This window comes from Gracilinanus agilis, chromosome 2 (genome assembly GCF_016433145.1).
Source record: "Gracilinanus agilis isolate LMUSP501 chromosome 2, AgileGrace, whole genome shotgun sequence".
Lineage (NCBI taxonomy): Eukaryota > Metazoa > Chordata > Mammalia > Didelphimorphia > Didelphidae > Gracilinanus > Gracilinanus agilis.
Window position 1 is genome coordinate 165,853,853 of NC_058131.1, and position 18,966 is coordinate 165,872,818.

Here is an 18,966-nt window from a genome sequence, read left to right on the forward strand (position 1 = left end):
CTCTCTCTTGTCAGTTTCAGTAAGCTGAAGTACTCTAATGGGCTACATTGGTTGCTTTCCTCAAAGCAAGAAGAAAATCACCTCATGCTCCCTTGCCCTTGCCCCTGCTTCCTGGTCATTCCACCCTTTGTTCTGTCCACAGTAGCACAAGGTTATTTATACCTGAGCTGCATATAAATGGCTCGTACTTTCTTCTCAAAGCTCTGGATGGCCTGTAGAAGTAGTCGAACCATTTCTTGACTGTCACCATCAGTTCGCTGGTCTAGAAAAAGGAGAGAATGAGATAATTTTCCAAAGTTGTGAGCAAGACATCTCAGGATCATTCATAGGTAGGATGGGACCCAAATCAATTGTTAAAGTCCTTTTTACCTCTTGGTTTTTCTCTTAGTCGCCGGTAAAGCTCTCTTGCTTGTTCTTCTCTGAAATATAATAAAAATTATGCTCTTGATTCAAATTTCAATTAAAAATATAATTCATACTCGCTGATTAAACCTCTTCTAAACTTCCATTTTTTGTTGAGTGACATTAAGCTTATGCTTTACTAAGATCTTTTTCTGAACTGTTAATTTAGATATGCTTGTTTCATCTTGTACTTGTGACACTGAATTTTTGTATTGCTGTGTAAGAGTTTACATTTATTCCTGTTAAACTTCATTTGTTGGCCTAATGCTCTGCCTGACAACATCTTTTCAAGTCTGAGCTCTGGACCTAGAGTCAGGAAGATCTGAGTTCAAATCTTGTGTCAGACAGTTCCTAGTTATGATCTTGGGGAAGCCATTAATCTCTCTCTGCTTTTGTTTCTTCAACTTTAAAGTGGGGATAATAATAGAATCTCTCTCACAGGATTGCTGTGAGGATCAACTGAGATATTTTTAAAGCACTTAACACATATTAGGCATTTAATAAATACTTGTCTGCCATCCAGCGGATTAACCATTCCTTGTCTAGCTTTGTGTTACTATTAATTAGAATTAGTATGCCATGTATGTCTTTATCTAAGACACTAATAAAAATGTTAAACAGCAGCAGAGACAAGCATAGATCCCTGGGGATTCTCCTGGAACTCTCCTGTTAGATTGACATAAAATCATTAATGATGGTTTTTTTTTGAGTCTAGCCAATCAACTAATTCTGAATTCATCTAATTGCGGCTTACCTGTGCCCATTTTTTTCACAAGAAAGGAATGAGAGGCTTCATCAAATGTTTTGCTAAAATCCAGCTAAAACTCCCCTGTCTTCCCAGGTTAGCTTGGCATGTTCTTAATGGAGTACTGCTGACTCAACATGATCATTTCTTCCCTTTCTAGATGTTTATGTACCATTCTTTTGATAACAGAGTCTTAGAACCCGTAGTCTACTCTCTTATATTTTGGAAAATCCAGACAATCCTTGTGCTTCTCCATTCCTGAAGTTCCTTTCTTTTTCTGTGATCTTTCAGGGATCATTAATGGTAGCAATCCCATCTACTTATTCTCTTAACTACTCTAGGATGTAGTCCTCTAGGTCTGGTGACTTAAATTCTTCAAGGGAGGTGAAGTATTCTCTTATTATTTCCTTGTGAATTTTGGTTGCCTCCCTATTAGCTGAATGAATTTTGGTTATTATCTCCCTAATATGAGAGAGAGAGAGAGAGAAAAGGGGAGAGAGAGAGAGAGAGAGAGAGAGAGAGAGAGAGAGAGAGAGAGAGGAAAAAGAAAGAAGAAAGAAGAAAGAAGAAAAAAGAAAGAAGAAGAAAAAGAAGGAGAAAAAGAAGGAGGAGGAGCAGGGAGGGAGGAAGAGAGGGAGAAGGAAATGGGGGGGGGGGAGGGAGGGACACTGTGTACACTGGCCTCATCTGTAAAATGAAGGAGTTGGCTTGCCTTTCTGGATAGCTAGGTCGTATAGTACATACAGTATAGGACCTAGAGTTAGGAAGATCTGAATTTAAACCTGACCTTAGACACTTACCCTGGGCAAGTTACTTAAAAACAAAACAAAGCAAAAGACCCTCTGTTTGCCTCAGTTTCCTCATATGTAAAATGGAAATGATCATAACTGTATCCATCTCCCAGGATGGTTGTCAGGATCAAATGGGATAATATTTGTAAAGCACACTATATAAATGCTCTTTGTTATTAGGACCCCCTCTCCCCAACCTTCCTCTGCCCCATCCCTAACCCAGCTGGACAAAATGGCTATTCACAGTTGCCAGGCTAATACTTACAGATCATCCAAGGTTCCTCCTTGTTTCCGACTCATTGGGCTCCTCTGTAGGTCTACAATGTCTGTCTGTAGTGCCATCATTTGTTCTACCAGAAGTTTCACATCTGATTCCTGACAAAGATAGTGCTGAGGTGAATAGTATCAAGAGGGGTCTCCCAGGGACAGCTAGATGGCTCAGTGGATAGAGAGTCAGACCTGGAGATGGGAGGTTCTGGGTTCAAATGTTACCTCTAACATTTCCTAGCTGTGAGATCCCTAGCAAGTCACTTAGCTTCCATTGCCCAGCCTTTACCGCTCTTCTGCCTTGGAACTAATTCTTAGTATCTATTCTTTAGATGATGCATAATAGATTCTGCTCTAGTCTTTTAGCTTGAATCTGTGTGTGTCACCCTGCCTTAAATGTGTTTCTTGTAAACAACATATAGTAGGATTCTGGTTTTTAATTCACTCTCCTATCTCTTTCCATTTTATGGGTGAATTCATCCCATTCACATTCAGTGTTATGATTACTAACTGTGTATTGCCCTCCATCCTATTATTCCCTTTAGATCCTGCTCTAATCCCTTTCTCTCTGTTCACCAGTATTTTGCTTTTTATCACTCTTCTACTTCCCTCTCCCTCTAACCACCCCTCCCTTTTCCCTTGTCTTATTCCCCTTCTTCTTCTCTGTAGGGTAAGATAGAATTCTATACCCCACTGAGTGTATTTGTTTTTCCCTCTCTGAGCCAGTTACAATGAGAGTAAACTTTAAGCATTGCCTATCACCACCCTTATCCTCCACTCTGTGATTGGTTGGAGAGGATTCTCATGGTGAATCAGAGCTTCTCTGCTCTACTCCACCATTTTGACTCTGCCCCTGGAAGTCCTTAGTATCTATTCTAAGACAGAAGGTAGAGCTTTTAGGGGGAAAAATGAGGGACATCCTGGGATATGGAACTAGAAAAAATTCAACACAAAACTCAGTAAGAAATGAAATTAATCATATCTATGAACAGAAGATACAGAGTGAATGACTAAAGTCAGTGGAGATGAATGATTCTAAATTTTTCTTAACTATTTTAGATCCCTGAAACCTAATTTTAGATATCCTGGCTTCTTAGGGGGCATGGACCCATCCAAGTAACTCTCTGAATTATGTATATGAGTAGAGTTACTCCCAGAGAGAAAATCAGGCCTGGACACTGGGTCAAGGCAGAGTATTGCCTACCTCTGAGTCTATCATAGTGGCATCTGGGCTATATCCAATCAATGTCATTTTGCAGATCAGGAAATGAAGTTATGGAGGGTTGAACTTACTTAACCAGAGTCACATAGAAAATTAGTAGAAAAGTTTGGAAAAGACATCACACCCTAAGTTTTCAGGGTGAGAATAGAAGAGACAGAAGGTTGAATTTTTGAGTCCTAGGTCCTCCATTTAATACCAGGGGTCCTCATTTATCAGGGCACCTAGGTGGTACATTGGATAAGAGTACCAGTCTTAGAGTCAGGAAGATTCATCTTCCTGAGTTCAAAAATAGCCTTAGATACTTCCTAGTTGTGTGACCCTGGGTAAGTTGCTTAATCCTGTTTGCTTCAGTTTCCTCATTTATAAAATAAGCTAGAGAAGGAAAAGGCAAACCACTCCAATATCTCTGCTAAGAAAACCCTGCATGGAGTCCTGAAGAGTTGGACATGATTGAAACTCAGTAACAATAATAGTCCTTATTTATCAAAAGATGAGTATACTATGTATCTCACAGGGCTGTTATGAAAGGACATTATTTGGATGGTCATGATTTGATTTTTCATTTTACTTTAATAAATGACTATTAAAAAAATACCAGTGATTTGAAGAGGTAAATCACCTTAATTTGTAAAAAATTAAAAAAGAGCTAAATATAACTGATTGTCAAAGTAACCATGTCTAACAGTGTATGCTACATTATATAACCCTCATTGCCCATTTCTTCCCTGAGAGAAGGGATCTGTATTATTTCAGTCTTTATTCTCTGGGTCTAAGATTGACCCTTTTAATTAACCTGAATTTAAAAACTTTTGTAAAGTGTAAAGTGGTTTAGAAATGTGCACTGCTATGGTGGTGTGCTTCCCTACTCATTCTCTCTTTGCCTTCAAAATTTATATTCATTACTGTCATCAATGTCTGCTAAATTGAACTGAATTGGGTCCTTGTGCCCAAGCACTTCCTTTCTTTGGTTTTACCTTCTCATGGGCATTGAGTAGTGAGATGGTACAGTGAGTAGAGCAATGGTCCTGGACTCTGGAAGTCCCGAGTTTAAATCCAAACTCAGGCATTTGACAGCTATGTGATTCTAGGCAAGTCACTTAACTTTTGCCTCAGTTTCTTCAACTGTAAAATGAAGATAATAATACCTCCCAGGACAATGATTATAAAGTGCTTAACACAATGCCTGGTATATAGTACATGCTTTGTAGATATTGTTATTATTATTATTTTTATTAATATAATTTATTTCCAGGTATCTCAGCCCTTTCCTCCCCTCCCCACACTATAGAAGGCACCATCCTGCAAACATATGTACATATAGATTCTTTTGTCTTTGCATTTATCAGTTCATTCTATGGAGGAGAACATTCACAAGTCGTTATTTAAATATTAAATATGTAGCTGTATATAATGTTCTCTTGGTTCTACTCATTTTATTCTTTATTATATCATGTAATTCTTTCCAAGTTTAAAAAAAATTAATCTGCTCATTGTTTCTTATGATGCAGCAATATTCTATCCCAATCATATACCACAACTTGTTTAGCCATTCCCCAATTAATAGACATCCCCTTGATTTCCAGTTCTTTGCTAGCACAAAGAAAGCTGCTATACATATTTTGGAACATATAGGTTCTTTTTTTGCTCCTTATCTCCTTGGAAAATAGACCTAGCAATGGTATTTCTGGGTCTAAGTATTTACACGGTTTTAGAGGTCTCTAGACATCGTTCCAAATTGCTTTCCAAAATGGTTGTTGAATCAGGCCACAGTTCCACCAACAGTGTATTAGTGTTCCCACTTTTCCACATCCCCTCCAACACTTGTCATTTTAGCCAATCTGATGGGCGATGGGTGATACCTCAGAATTATTTTGGCTTGCGATGCCCTGATCAGTAGTGATTTAGAGCATTGTTTTATGTACCTATATATAACTTTTATTTCTTCATCAGAAAGCTGTCTGTTCATATCTTTTTCCCATTTATCAATTGGGGGATGGCTCTTATTCCTATAAATTTGACAAAGTTCTCTATATATTTTATTTATTTATTTTTTTAAATAACCCTTCCCTTCTGTCTTAGAATCAATACAATATGTTGGTTCTGAGGTAGAAGAGCAGTAAAGGTTATGCAATGGAGGTTAAGTGACTTGCCCAGCTAGATTTGAACCCAGAACCTTGTCTCCCTTAAACCACCTAGCTGCCCCCTCCTTATATTTTAGATATGAGAACTCTATCCGAGAAACTGTCTATGAAATTAGGTATTATTATTATTAAAATAGGGATAATAATAACACCTACTTCCCAGGGTTGTGAAGATCAAATGAGACAATAATTATTAAGTGCTTAGAATAGTATCTGGCACATAGTAACTGCCATCTAAATGTTAATTATTATCATTAATAAAATGGGGAAGATAATAGCACCTACCTTTCCATGTCATTGGGAAGATTGAATGAGACAATAATTGCAAAGCGCTTAACATGGTGCTCAGTACTTAGTAAGTGCTTTATGCTAGGTATTATTATTATTATTATTATTATTATTAAAATGGGGATAATAACAGCTCCTACCATACGAGGTTGTTTTAAGGATCAGATGAGATCAGATTTGTGCCTGGCACACAGTAGACCCAATTTTAGTAGGGGTTGGCTGTTATTATTAAGCAAATCCATTTAGATGTGGTTGTGGTTTATTAGCTATCCCAAAGGGAAATCATAGCCTGCACTTCTGCCATGATTCTTATTTCAACTGGAACATCCCAGAGTAGTGTAAATCCTACATCTGGCCACAGTGGGGCCCCCACAGCCTGGGCATCTGTGGACTTCCAACCACTCCCAGGCGAGTCTCAACCAAGGTCAAACAACAGGGCCATTAAAAACTTGACATTCCCCTACAACGTCTGCCCCAGCTTCTGATGAGAAAGTGGAAAGTGGCCTTGAGAAGCCTCCTCCCTCTCGGTAAGCAATTAAACCTAAAATTAGTCCTCCTACCCGCCCGCAGAGCTCCACAGCCTGCTCCATCTCCCGCCAGGCCAGCAGCAGTTTATCCGATGCTGCAAAAGGAATTGGAGAAAGGCAATAAATTCAATTTTCAGCAGGGAAATAAGGATGGAGGGAAAAAAATGAAGAGAGAGATGACCTGGGCGATCTCTCTGGTTGGCTCAGGGAAAAGAGAGATAGAGAGAGACACTCACTGATGCCAAACTCGGTCTGTTCACTATATTTCTCCAGGTCAATCTGGATGCTGGTTTTAAAGAAATCCAGTTTAGCCTTGAGCTGCTGAGACATGGATGCCATTAAATTCTTCATTTTGGAGAGGCTGCTATTATTGCGAAGGAGATTCATCCTGGAGCAGTAAGGAAGAAAAGGACCTTAGCATCCCACCTGCCTCCCACCCTGGGTACCAAACCCAAAGCCCAACATTTCAGCTGTATGGATCATTGTTTTTTGTCGAGAATAAGTAGGAAATTTTCTTTTCCTGAACCTCAGCAATGAGTGAGGCAGGCCTTGCATGCAGATGGGACTGAGAAAGATCCTTTGTGCTGAGGATTGACCATTTCAATTAGCCATATAAAGATAATGACAGAATGGAGAAGTGGAGAAAATGTACTTCCCTCTACTTCTTGGCAAAGGTGGGTGGCTATGGGTGTGGAACATTGCTCATAGTGCCCAACTCAGTTCATGTGCAGGTTAGTTTTGATAAACTGCTTCCCCCTTCCCCTATTTTATTCCTTGTTACAAAGGGATGTATCTCAACGGGTCAGAGAAGGATCTATTTGGAAGCGAAGCATAGAAATGAAAGATAGCAATACATTAAAAAAATTATCCATTGTACATAACCAGTGAGAGAACTGATCACTGGGGTTCCTCTGCCACAGTACTAAGAACTTTAATGCACTAAGCAACACTGGCTTTGGAGTCAGAAGTCCTGGGTTCAAGCCTTGACTCTTTCACTAACTGCACAACCTAAAGCAAGCCACTTGACCTGCTGCCTTGTCTACCCCACAGGGTAGATGTGGGCAGTCTTTTGCTAGAGAAATGCCAGTTATCAGCATCATCCCCCCAGTCCTGATGAGCCTTTAGGTCCCTCTCCTACTCCACACTTTGCCTTGGCTGCTTCCCCCTTTCCTCCTCCATTCCACATGGCCCTTCCTCAATGGGACCCTGACACCATCTCTTCCCCATCTATCCCAACCAGCATCCTTTGCCTTGCTGTCCTCCGATGGGGGCACTGGGCTCCCTTAAAAGTGGGCAGAGAAGAGGGCAGGGGAGGGAAAGGAAGGGCTCACATAGCTGCTCTCTGGCCTTGCTGCAGCTGGCTGCAATCTTCTTTCAGGGTCCGGATCGTGTGCCACACCTGACCCCACACTTTCCTCAGCTGGAAAAAAGGGAGATTCCGCTTGGGCTCTTGAACTGGAAACAGACACAAACAGAGGTCAAATAGCAAACCCTCCTATAGCCTCCAGGTTCCCAGTAGACCCCCCCCCCATAAGGCAAGGAATCAAGCACTCTTTTATGTTTTAGGGGTTGTTGCTGTTCAACTGTGGGGCTATGACTGAGTGGGTTACTGGTTAGTCCTCATTTTCCCAATGAGACTGCCCACTCCTTGAGGGCAGGGACAGGGCTGTATACTTCTTTGCATCATATACTTCTTCATTAGTTGTTTTTTTTTTTTAATCCTTACCTTCCATCTTAGAACCAATATTGAGGCAGAAGAGCAGTAAGAGCTAGGCAATGGGCACTAAGTGACTTGATTAGGATCACATAGGTAGGAAGTATCTGAGATCAAATTTGAACCCAGGACCTCCCTTCTCCAGGCTTGGCTCTCTATCCATGGAGCCACCTAACTGCCCCTATACTTCTTCATTAGAAAAAATAAAAGCAATTTGGATTCTGTTCTTTGCATGTCCAGTGACACTGTGGGGAGCCCAGACAAAAGGCTCTGACCTTTTGAAAGAACCCTCTGAGTATTAATTTAGCATCTTCTGGTTTAAGTCCTATTTCCAAGATGGCAGTCTCCTTGCTGGTTTGACTTATGGTCTCCCCTCTTCCTAGCCCAAGAGCTGGGGGCTGGCCCTGAGTACAGCACAAACTAATTGCCCTGTTTTAAGGTCCTACCCTTGTCATTATATACACGTCTCACAGATCCTGCCTTAATGAAAACAACCGATGGTTCAGATCAGAAAGATGTTCTTACGGATACAGCTGACACTTTCTGGTGGGGGCCTCGGGGAGATCTGAGTCTCATAGGTGATTTTTCTATTGTCAAAGAGAAAAATGAGGTCCATGTCCAATATTCGGTCATCGTTTAGCTGCAAAGGGACAAGAACAAGATCATATACTCTTATTCATTCACTCATTTATTTATTTATTTATTTCGCTAGCTGCCCATTTATTTATTTATTTGCCCATTTATTTATTTCTATGGTTAATTAATTAATTAGCTTAGGATTTTTTCCATGGTTACATGATTCATGATCTTTCCCTCCCCACTCCCTGAGCTGATAAGCAAAAAGTGAAGATCATATATATATATTCTTTTTTTTAAATTAAAAAAATTTAAATTTAGTATATTTTTCCATGATTCCATGATTCATGAATCCCCCTCCCCTTCTCTCCACCTTCCCAGAGCTGATGAGCAGTTCCACTGGGTTATTGTTCACAACCTACTTCCACGTTATTCATATTTGCAGTAGAGTGAGATCACATATTCTTGAATGAAATGCACAGTAAGATTCACATGGCAGTGAGTTTTCTTTTTTCTTTCTTTATTTTTTTTTAAACCCTTAACTTCTGCATATTGGCTCCTAGATTGGTAAGGGTGGGCAATGGGGGTCAAGCAACTTGCCCAGGGTCACCCAGCTGGAAAGTGTCTGAGGCTGGATTTGAACACAGGACCTCCTGTCTCTAGGCCTGACTCTCAATCCACTGAGATACCCAGCTGCCCCCTGGCAGCGAGTTTTCTAATGACTATTAATGTAGTCTCTGGACACCTCTGACCACTATAATCTTTCTCTAATATATAGCATCGTTCTTCTTTCAGGAAGCCCTTTCTTCAAAAGTCTGGTCTGCAATAATTCAGTTCTATTCCAAATATTGCTTTTATTGTCTTCATCAGGTGCCTTGTTTGTATTTTCTTATAGAGGGCTCATGGAAAATCTAGGAATAATAAGATTTAAACTTGAGTCCTGCCTATAGCTATGAGACCTTGGACAAATAACTTCATCTCTCCAGGCATCAGTATCCTTGTCTGTAAAAAAAAAATAAAATCGTACCCGTCTCCTAAAACTGATGCACATTACTAGTCTATTTTATAAAACTTTTACTTTTTGTCTTAGCATCAATTCTTGACATAAGAGTGGCAAAGTCTAGGCGAACAGGGTTAAGTGACTTGCCCAGAGTCACACAGATAGGAGGAAGTGTCTAAGGCCAGATTTGAACCCAGGACTTCCTAATTCCAGGTTTGATGCTCTATCCACTGTGCTACCTAGCTGCCCCTGTTACAAGTCTTAAAGTGATCCATGAGAGTGAACTATTATTATGATTACTACCACAGACTCTAATTATCTTTAGAGGTTAGCACTGATTTATACACATTTGTGCTTAATGGTACCTAATTAATTAAACAATAATGCTTAATAATTGCTTAACTACAGAGTGAAGTAAACAGAACCAGTAATGGTAATACCATAACAAAGATTAACTGGGGAAGACTTGGCTACTCTGATTGGGACAATGATCCAAGATAATTCCAAAGGATTCAGGATGAAAAAATGCTCTCGTATGATGAACTCTAAGTGCAGAATGAAGGCTAGAATTTTCACTTCCTTTAGTTTTCCTAATTTTTTTTGGCAACGTGGCTATTATGGAAATGTTTTGCATGATTGCACATGGGTAATGGATATCATATTGCTTGCTTTTTCAGTGGGTGGGGAAAGGGCTAGAGATAGGGAGAGAATTTGGATCTCAAATTAAAAAAAAAAAGCATATGAAGGAGCAACTGGGTAGCACAATGGATAGAGTGCCAGGCCTGGAGTTGGGAGGAGCGGGGTTCAAATCTGACCTCAGACATGTTCTACCTTTGTGACCCTGGACAAATCACTTAACCTTAATTGCTTAGCCCTTGTTCTTCTTCTGTCTTAGAATTGATACTAAGGCAGAAAGTAAGTGTGTTTTTGTTTGTTTGTTTGTTTTTAATGCTTAAAATAAATAAATACATAAATAGAGGTGGCTAGATGGCTTATAAATAGAGAGCCAGGCCTGGAGATGGCAGGTTCTGAGTACAAATCTGGCTTCAGACACTTCCTAGCTACGTGACTCATTTAACCTCCATTGCCTAGCCCTTACTGTTTTTCTACTTGAGAACCATTTCATAGTATTGATTCGAAGATAGAAGGTAAGGGTTTTTAAAAAACCTAACCAATAAATAATATCTACATTTTAAAAAATCACCACTTAATATACATTCATTTTGTTTCCTCAGGTCACTGGAAGGCCTTTGTAGATAAGGCTCTCATTTTGGATGTTTTAATGCATAATATAACAGTGTGGAACACATAATAAGTGCTTAATAAGACATTTTTTAATTGACCAATTACTTTAGAAGGATAAAGCCAAGTCTCTAAGAATAATTGCTGAAAGAGTACGCCTGACAGGAGATATGACCCAAGAATGGGAAATCAAAACAAAGTACCTTTGTCTCAAAGAAATCCCAAGATTTAAGGATTCTCCCAAAATGGAAGGGGGGGGGGTCTAAATATCATCAATTCAGTAGGGTGCCTGCCAAATTGATGACTCAATGTGAAGGTGCATCTAAGACTCCCCGGTAAAAATTGTTGTCTTGATGTTAATGAGGATGATGGTGATAAGGGCAATTTTTTTTTACTGCCCCTGGAGCTTACCTTGCTATCTACAATACACTGCGTGGCTGGTTTGTCGGAGAACAATGCCAGGCCAGCCTCCTGGAGCAGCTCCTGGTCCTCTTCTGGGATGCCCGTGTCGGCCTGGATCCTGGCCTTCAAGCTTTGCAAGCTTTCTTTCTCCATGATGGGGTAGGTGTGCACGGTGCCTGTTACCATATTCAAGATGTGAACCAGCTACAACAAGAAGTTAACAGATCATGGGAAAAACAAAACAAACGACTGGACAGGTAGTCATCTCTGCTTTCCAGCACTGCTGATTTATCAGCTCGGACCTTTCCCCAAGCACTTAAATTTTCACCTGCCTTTCACAAGCTAAAAACAATGATGTGCTTTGAAAATCCTGGAGATAAGGGTCTCAGAGGTCATCTCATTCAATTCCTCACCTGAAACCTTTGGCACAACCATGCCCATTTGGAGACATCCTCCAGTAAAAGGAGAAAGTATGGGATAGAAGAACAAGTCCTCAATCTGAAGTGAAAGGACCTGCATCCAAACCTAGCCTTGGACACTCACTGGCTGTGCAACTCTGGGCAAGTCATTTAGACACAAGGTGCCTCAGTTTTCTCATGTATAAACCGCATGGGGCTGGTGTGAGGATCAAATGAAATATTTGGGAAAAGAGCTTGCCCTAATGCCTGGCACACAGTGGGCACTACATAAATGCTTATTTCCCCTCCCCTCTCTCAATATAAGGAAATTAGACTAGATGATCTTAAAAGCCCTGTCCACTTCTAAATCTTTGTTCCTATGACTTCCCAAGATAACTCATTTGCCTTTTGGACAGCTCCAGAGTTCTTTGTACTGAACTGAAATCTGTCTCTCTAGGTGATTCATTTGCTTATCTGATTTTTCCTTTTATGTCTAGGTCAAGTATCCTTTTTGATCTTATCTTGGTAAATAGCATAAGATAATGGTCTTATATCTATTTTCTACCAGATTACTTTTCAATTTCCCAACAATTATTACCAAACATTAATTCTAGAGCATAGCTGGGTAGAGCACTGGGTCTAGAGTTAGGAAAACTTGAATTAAAATCTACCCCCAGACACTTCCTATGTATGTGACTCGGTGAGTTACTTTTAACCTGTTTGCCTCAGCTTCATCATCTGTAAAATGGGGATGTTTGCAGCAATTACCATCTTGGGAACATAGTAAGCTCTATTTATATGTTTTCTTGTTCAGTGGTTTCAGTTGTGTCTGACTCTTTGTGACCCCATTGGAGGTTTTCTTGGGAAAGACACTGCAAAAGTTTGCCATTTCCTTTTCCAGCTCATTTTACAGATGAGGAAACTGAGCCAAAAAAGGTTAAGTGACTTGCTTCGGGTCAGCTAGTAAGTATCTGAGGCCAGATTTGAACTCATGACCTCCTGATTCCCAGTCTGGTGTTCTAATCATTGTACCACCCAGCTGCCCCATTTAAATATTATCTGTTATTATTATTATTATTCTGCCCTCAGAGGCCAAGAAGAACAAATCTAACTCTTTTTAGACAAGATGATTCTTCATAGTTTTGAAGATAAGAACTGAAACCTTCCCCAGGTTCAACTCCTATCTGATAGTTCTTCAACCATTCCTTTTACAGTTTTCAGTCCCCTCACCATGGTGATCACCCTCCTCTTGTGAACAGATAAGCAGAAGTACAGTCAGAGTGATGAGGTTATTTCATATTTTTATGAATATTCCACCTTGTTTTCAGCTTTGGGGTGAGGGTTGCCCAATCCTCGTCTTCAGCCTCCTCAGCTCTCATAAGCCTTACCAACTCAAATTAGATAGATGGAGCAAACAGGTTTCTTCACTGTCCACTGCAATTGCTGATTTTTTTCTCATAGTTTCTATTGCTTGCTTTGTCTCTATAGCTCAATCTGCTAATCCTTCCTGAAGAGAGATCAGACATTTTTTTTATCTCTAGCTTTAACACTCACCTTTAGGTTCAAGATGTCATCCAGGGCTTTGAAACAGCCATTTGGGCCATACGTAGGGTCTGTGCCCCTCTGACGGGGCTGCCACATTAACATCAGCTGCAGCCACTTTTCTAATCGCTGGGCTAGTATACTGGGAGACAGAAAAGGACAAGAAGTACCTCTGACGTTAGTCTCATCTTGCCTTTAAGGAAAAGTTGAAGAGGTCCAAGTCTCACAGGGCTCTCTGATTCATTGTGGCAGTGTGACATTGTGTTCACAGTTGGCATTACTTATTAGATGAAGGATCAATTTAATAAAGGCTGCTATCACTCTTCGTCAACTGAATGGTCTAGAGCTGTGATGGCGAACCTATGGCACACATGCCAGAGATAGCATACCTAGACCTCTCTATGGGCACACATGCCAAGGACTTGGTGCTCCAAGGACCCAGTGCACCATCCCTGCAGCACAAAGTTCACCAGAGTTCCTAACTAGAAAGCCTGAGGGAGGTGCAGCTGGGCTGCTCCCTTCTCCCCCTCCCCAGTAGGAGTTAGTAAGCAGGTCTCTTCAAGAGAGCATCCCTTGCAGGACAAGCTTTCCTACCCCATTCAGAATAGAATGGCCCCTTAATTACCTTTGACCTGCTTGAGACAGAAATAACTTAATGTCTTTACTATCAAATACCAAGTATTTTTGGGATCTGGGGATGTCTCTTTTGAGTTTGTACTTTAAAAATGTTCAAAACTATAGTCTAGTGATTTAGGAATAAATTTATGAACCAGAGCATAGGCTAATAGCCTCTTCAGCCATTCCCCAGTTTCTTTCACAAGCAAATTTGAACTGCTTTAATTTGTATTCTTAATCCCCTGACCCAGCCTGTTCAGTTTGCATTTAAAGGGATCCCTGCCTGAGGAAGAGAGGTGGGCTAGAAGTTCAAGAAGGTAGCATCTCCCAATCAGCCGTGCATCCAGATTAAAACCTGATTTCAAACTCTGACCATTTGCTAAAAAGGTTAATTTGGAGGATACCTGTTTCAGGAAGGCTGGAACATGATGGGGTGGATGTGTCAGGATGATGTCACTTAACCTGAGGGTTATATTTTCATATAAATAAGGGGTTTCCCTGTAAACTGGGGCTTTTTTACTTTTTTTCTGGCTACCTTTTTCTTTCCTTCTCAATAAAGTATTGCATTTGAAATGGCTTTTGGTTCCTTGAATAGTAGCTAAAGAGTGTGCACTTTGAAATTTTCAAGGTCCCCCCAATTTCCACTTTGGAGAGGAGCTCAGTCAAAGGGGATCATAGCTCACATCGAAGGGAACAGAATAAAGTGCTTGCATCCCTCACCTCTCTACCTCCCCAAACATGACTACATAACCTGCCCCCTTGCTTAGCAGTTCAATGGGAGTGCTTCCTCCCTCCCCTGGGTGAATAAGGGGAAGAGAAGGATGCACTTGGCATTCAGTGGGAGAGGGACACAGAATGTGGTCTCTGGGGGGACATGGGTGTGGCACTTCATTTTGGGGTGGGGTGGGGCCTGGCACTCCATCTCTAAAAGGTTGTCCATCTGTGGTCTAGAGCATTATCCCTAAATACATGGCTTGTCACAAGAACTTCCTAACTGGGTGCCTGACCCCCAATATTTCTCCCCCTCTAATTCATTCTGCACATTACTCTGAGGCTAACCACCCTAAAACACCACTTTTATTAGGTGACTGCCCTGCTCAAAAGTCTTCCATGGTTCCCATTCCCTATATGAGTAAATCCAAACTATTTGTCCTGATATTCCAAGGTCTGCTAGCATGATCTCTCATGTTCTAGAATTTCAGGGTTGGAAATGATCTCAGCAGCCCCATCCACACCTGAAATTCAGTCCCCTTATTAGCATGCCCATCAAGAGATCATGCAGACTTTGCTCGAAAGACCTTCAATAAGGGGAAACCTATTGCCTTCTGAGGCAGCCCATTCCACTTTTGGACAGTTCCAATTGTTAAGAGCAGTCAGTTGGCACAATGTATAGAGTGTCGGCTTGAGAATCAAGAAGACTTATCTTTGTGAGTTCAAATCCAGCCTCAGACACTTGCTAGCTGTGTGATCCTGGGAAAATCACTTAAGTCTGTTTGCCTCAGTATCTTTGCTTGTAAAATGAACTGGAGAAGAAAATGGCAAACCATTCCAGTGTCTTTGCCAAGAAAACCCCAACTGGGATTATGAAAAGGTGGATAAGGCTGAAACAACTGAACATCAAAATTGTTACTGAAGTTTTCCTTACATCAAGCCTGATCTGTCTCATTGAAGCTTCCATCTGTAGCTCTAATTCTCACCTATTGAGTCAAGTGTATCAAGTATAATTCATTTCCCAAAGTCATCCCTTCAAATACTTGTAGACTCTATTATCTACCCTGCAAAGTGTTCTCTAGAGGCTGAATATTCTGAGTTCTTTCCATTTCAACTCTTATGACATTAATTTTAGACCTTTGACCAATCAGGTTACTGTACTCTGGCTCAGAGGTTCTAAACCTTTTTTGTGACATGGATTACTTTAACAGTCTTGTCAAAGCTATGGACCCCATCTCAGAATACACACACACACACACACACACACACACACACACACACACACATATATACATATATATATATAAATAATTTATCCAGAAGTATCCTACTCCTTCATCCTCACAGAAGGCATTATCCAGGGGACAAAAATGTTCATACAAATTATGTCTTTCATGTTTCTACCTTTCAGGTGACTATCTGGAAGTAATCTTCACAATTTATTTTTCCAGTATCAATCTATACCTGTGTATTATGTTCTCTTGGTTCTACTAATTTTGCTGTTCATCATCCCAAATAGTTCTTACTAGCTTAAAAAAAAGTCTACTCACTGTTTGTTATGGTGCAATGGTGTTCTATCACAACCATATTCTACAATTTGTTTAACCATTCTCCAATTGATGGGTATCTCCTTAATATCCAATTCTTTGCTACCACAAAGGGAGATGCTATAAATGTTTTAGAACATATAGGTTCTTTTCCTTTTCCTCTGATCTCCTTGGGAAATAGGCCCAACAGTGGTATTGCTGGGTTTAAGGTTGCAGTTTTATAACTCTCTAGGCATAATTACAAATTGCTCTTCAAAATGATTGGATCAGTTCACAGCTCCACCAACAGTATATCCATGTCCTCATCTTTCCACATCCCCTCCAACATTAGTCATTAGAATGATATTTTTAACTAATTGGAGGAAATGCTTTGTGAAGCATTTAATTTAATTTAATGAAGTTTAGTGAAAGTAAAGATGCCATTATCCCCATCCAAGTTCATGGACTCCCTGAAATCTATCCATGGATACCCAAAGTGGGGAACCCCATGTTAAGAATCTCTAGCATAGATATCTCAGCATATCTGTGTCCTTTCTAAAATGTGGTACCCTGAACCAAACGCAATATGTGACCTCTTAATGTAACTTAGTCCTTTTCTCATTCTGTTTATTCTTTCTATTGTGTATTTCCCCCCACTTTTCTTCCTATCTAGACTTTCCATCTACCTGAATCCCATCATCTTTCAAAAACCAGCTTGAGTTGCCTTTCAATTCCCAGAATGCTTTCTCACAGTATACCTTGTAGGTTTGTTTGGGTATTTGCTGAGAAATGTCTGTTTTGTCAAAATGAACGTATCTGTATAATAAATATCATGTTGCTTGCTTCTCAAGGGGCAGTAGAGGAGGAAGAGGATTTGGAATTCAAATTTTAAAAAATGAATGTTAAAATGTTTTTATATATAATTATGAAATATTTAATGAAATAAGTAAAAACATTAAAAAATTAAGTTTATCAATAAATTTATTTTAGAAAATGTTTTCCAAGATAGGTACATGAAATATGCTGTTATTGGGATTATGAATTGGTCTAGTCATTCCAGAAAGCAATTTGGCACTATGCTAATAAGTAACTAAAATGTCTATACCCTTTGATGCAGGGCTTCCAGTGCTAGTTATATACCCTCCCAAGGACATCAAAGATAGAAGGGAAGATTACATATATACCAAAATACTTAGAACAGAGATTTGGGAACCAAGTAGATGACCATCATTTAAGAAATGTCTGAAAAAATTATGGTACATGAAGGCAATTAGAGAATAGTGTGAATCAAACTGACTCCATCTTTCGACTCAATTCTGACTCTGGCTCAGTTTGCTTCCTATTCAATTATGGGTCTAATCCAATTTCTTTCTTATGAAGAAAACTTCATTCAGTCATGGGAATCATGAGGAAACTTTATTGCACTGTTTGAACCTCGCCTTTTGTGGCTGGGACGTTGAACCACCTCTATGTGCTGCTTAGAGACTCTTAACTAAAGACCTAGGTTATGTTGACCAGAAACCCTGTCAGATCTCACAATCAGACATCTCAAACAACCTATATGTCTTATCTGAAAACTGGCCCCATACAGATCAATCAATTACTATTTCCTTGTTCCTTTGATTAAATGTGGACACTTGAGGGAGAGTAGGACACCTCTTTTTTTGATTCCAGGGATTTACACCTTTTCACTCACCCCCTGCCAACTCAAAAAGTCCCTAATCTTTCCTCCAATTAGAAATCAGATGACCTAATCTTGTATCTTGATTTATATCCTGTTAATTGTTGTTTTTTTTTTTTCAATGCATAAAAATCCATTTCCCCAGGTATTTGGGGCCCTAAACTAAGCTGAGGAAGGCTGGTCTCAATTTGTTATGCAATTGGCATGCATTACTTAAAAAACTGATATGCTTGAAAGCTTGAACCTTTGTTTCCTCAGTTGTTTCGGATTTCACCTGTCACAGTAAAGGAAAATTCATGGCCCCATAAGTAACAATGAATATAAAGAATTTAGAGAACTATGGAAAGACTTACAGGAATTGATGCCAAGTGAAGAAAGTAGAGGTACTAACACAATATACACAATGATGACAACAATGGGAAACAGAAGGAACAAAAGCTGAAAATTGTGCAATGAGAATGAGTAAGACTACCCTCAAAGAAGAAATGAAATACAGGCTTCTTTTAGTCTTTGCAGAGGTGGGTGATTACAGTTGTGCAATAATGCATATATTTTCTGGATTGGTTGGTTAGGCAAGATGGTAGCATTGGGGAGAGAGGGCTGGATTTGCTGTGAGCAGCATAAGTTCCATTCAAACCATGCTTTGGACACACTTACTAGCTTTGTGACTACAACATGGGCAAATTACCTCTCTTGAGTATCGGTTTTTCTCATTTGTAAAACGAGAAGTTTGAAGTAGATGGCTATTATGGATATTTCAGCTCAAAATTTAGGGTCTAACTTATTTTTTAAATTTGTTGAATGTCTCTCTTTGTCCTTTCATTTCATAAAACTCTTTGTCATAATGGAAGGGAAGAGGGAGATATTAGGCAACTCAGGTGATGTAAAAACAAAAGATATCAACAATATTAAGAAAATTGCTTTCCCAGATACCTTCAGTCCCTAGTGACCTCTCCACTCTTGATCTCATTATACTTACGTTCTATATTTCTCATTTATCAATCACTGCCTATTGACATCTCCTATGTTATTTAATTTTCTATTGCCATAAATCATTTCCTGTGCTATCTTCTCCCCATTAGATTTCTTTTTCTTCCTTCCCTCCTTCCTTCCTTCCCTCCTTCCTTCCTTCCTTCCTTCCTTCCTTCCTTCCTTCCTTCCTTCCTTCCTTCCTTC

At 39.9% G+C, this 18,966-nt stretch overlaps 1 protein-coding gene across 1 annotated transcript in view; it reads right to left on the reverse strand.

The window, feature by feature from the left end:
* Window positions 1–6: 6 nt before the first annotated feature.
* The window catches only part of IKBKB (inhibitor of nuclear factor kappa B kinase subunit beta), a 78,450-nt gene continuing 59,490 nt past the window's right edge, over window positions 7–18,966 (reverse strand). Inside the window, exons 7-16 of the mRNA XM_044659532.1 lie at window positions 13,883–13,974; window positions 13,270–13,399; window positions 11,327–11,521; window positions 8,623–8,737; window positions 7,715–7,838; window positions 6,620–6,771; window positions 6,417–6,478; window positions 2,204–2,313; window positions 370–419; window positions 7–262 (exon numbers count right to left, since the gene is read on the reverse strand). Of these exons, the coding sequence (XP_044515467.1) occupies window positions 153–262; window positions 370–419; window positions 2,204–2,313; window positions 6,417–6,478; window positions 6,620–6,771; window positions 7,715–7,838; window positions 8,623–8,737; window positions 11,327–11,521; window positions 13,270–13,399; window positions 13,883–13,974 (1,140 nt within the window). The 3' untranslated portion in view covers window positions 7–152. The remainder of the gene's footprint in view (window positions 263–369; window positions 420–2,203; window positions 2,314–6,416; window positions 6,479–6,619; window positions 6,772–7,714; window positions 7,839–8,622; window positions 8,738–11,326; window positions 11,522–13,269; window positions 13,400–13,882; window positions 13,975–18,966) is intronic.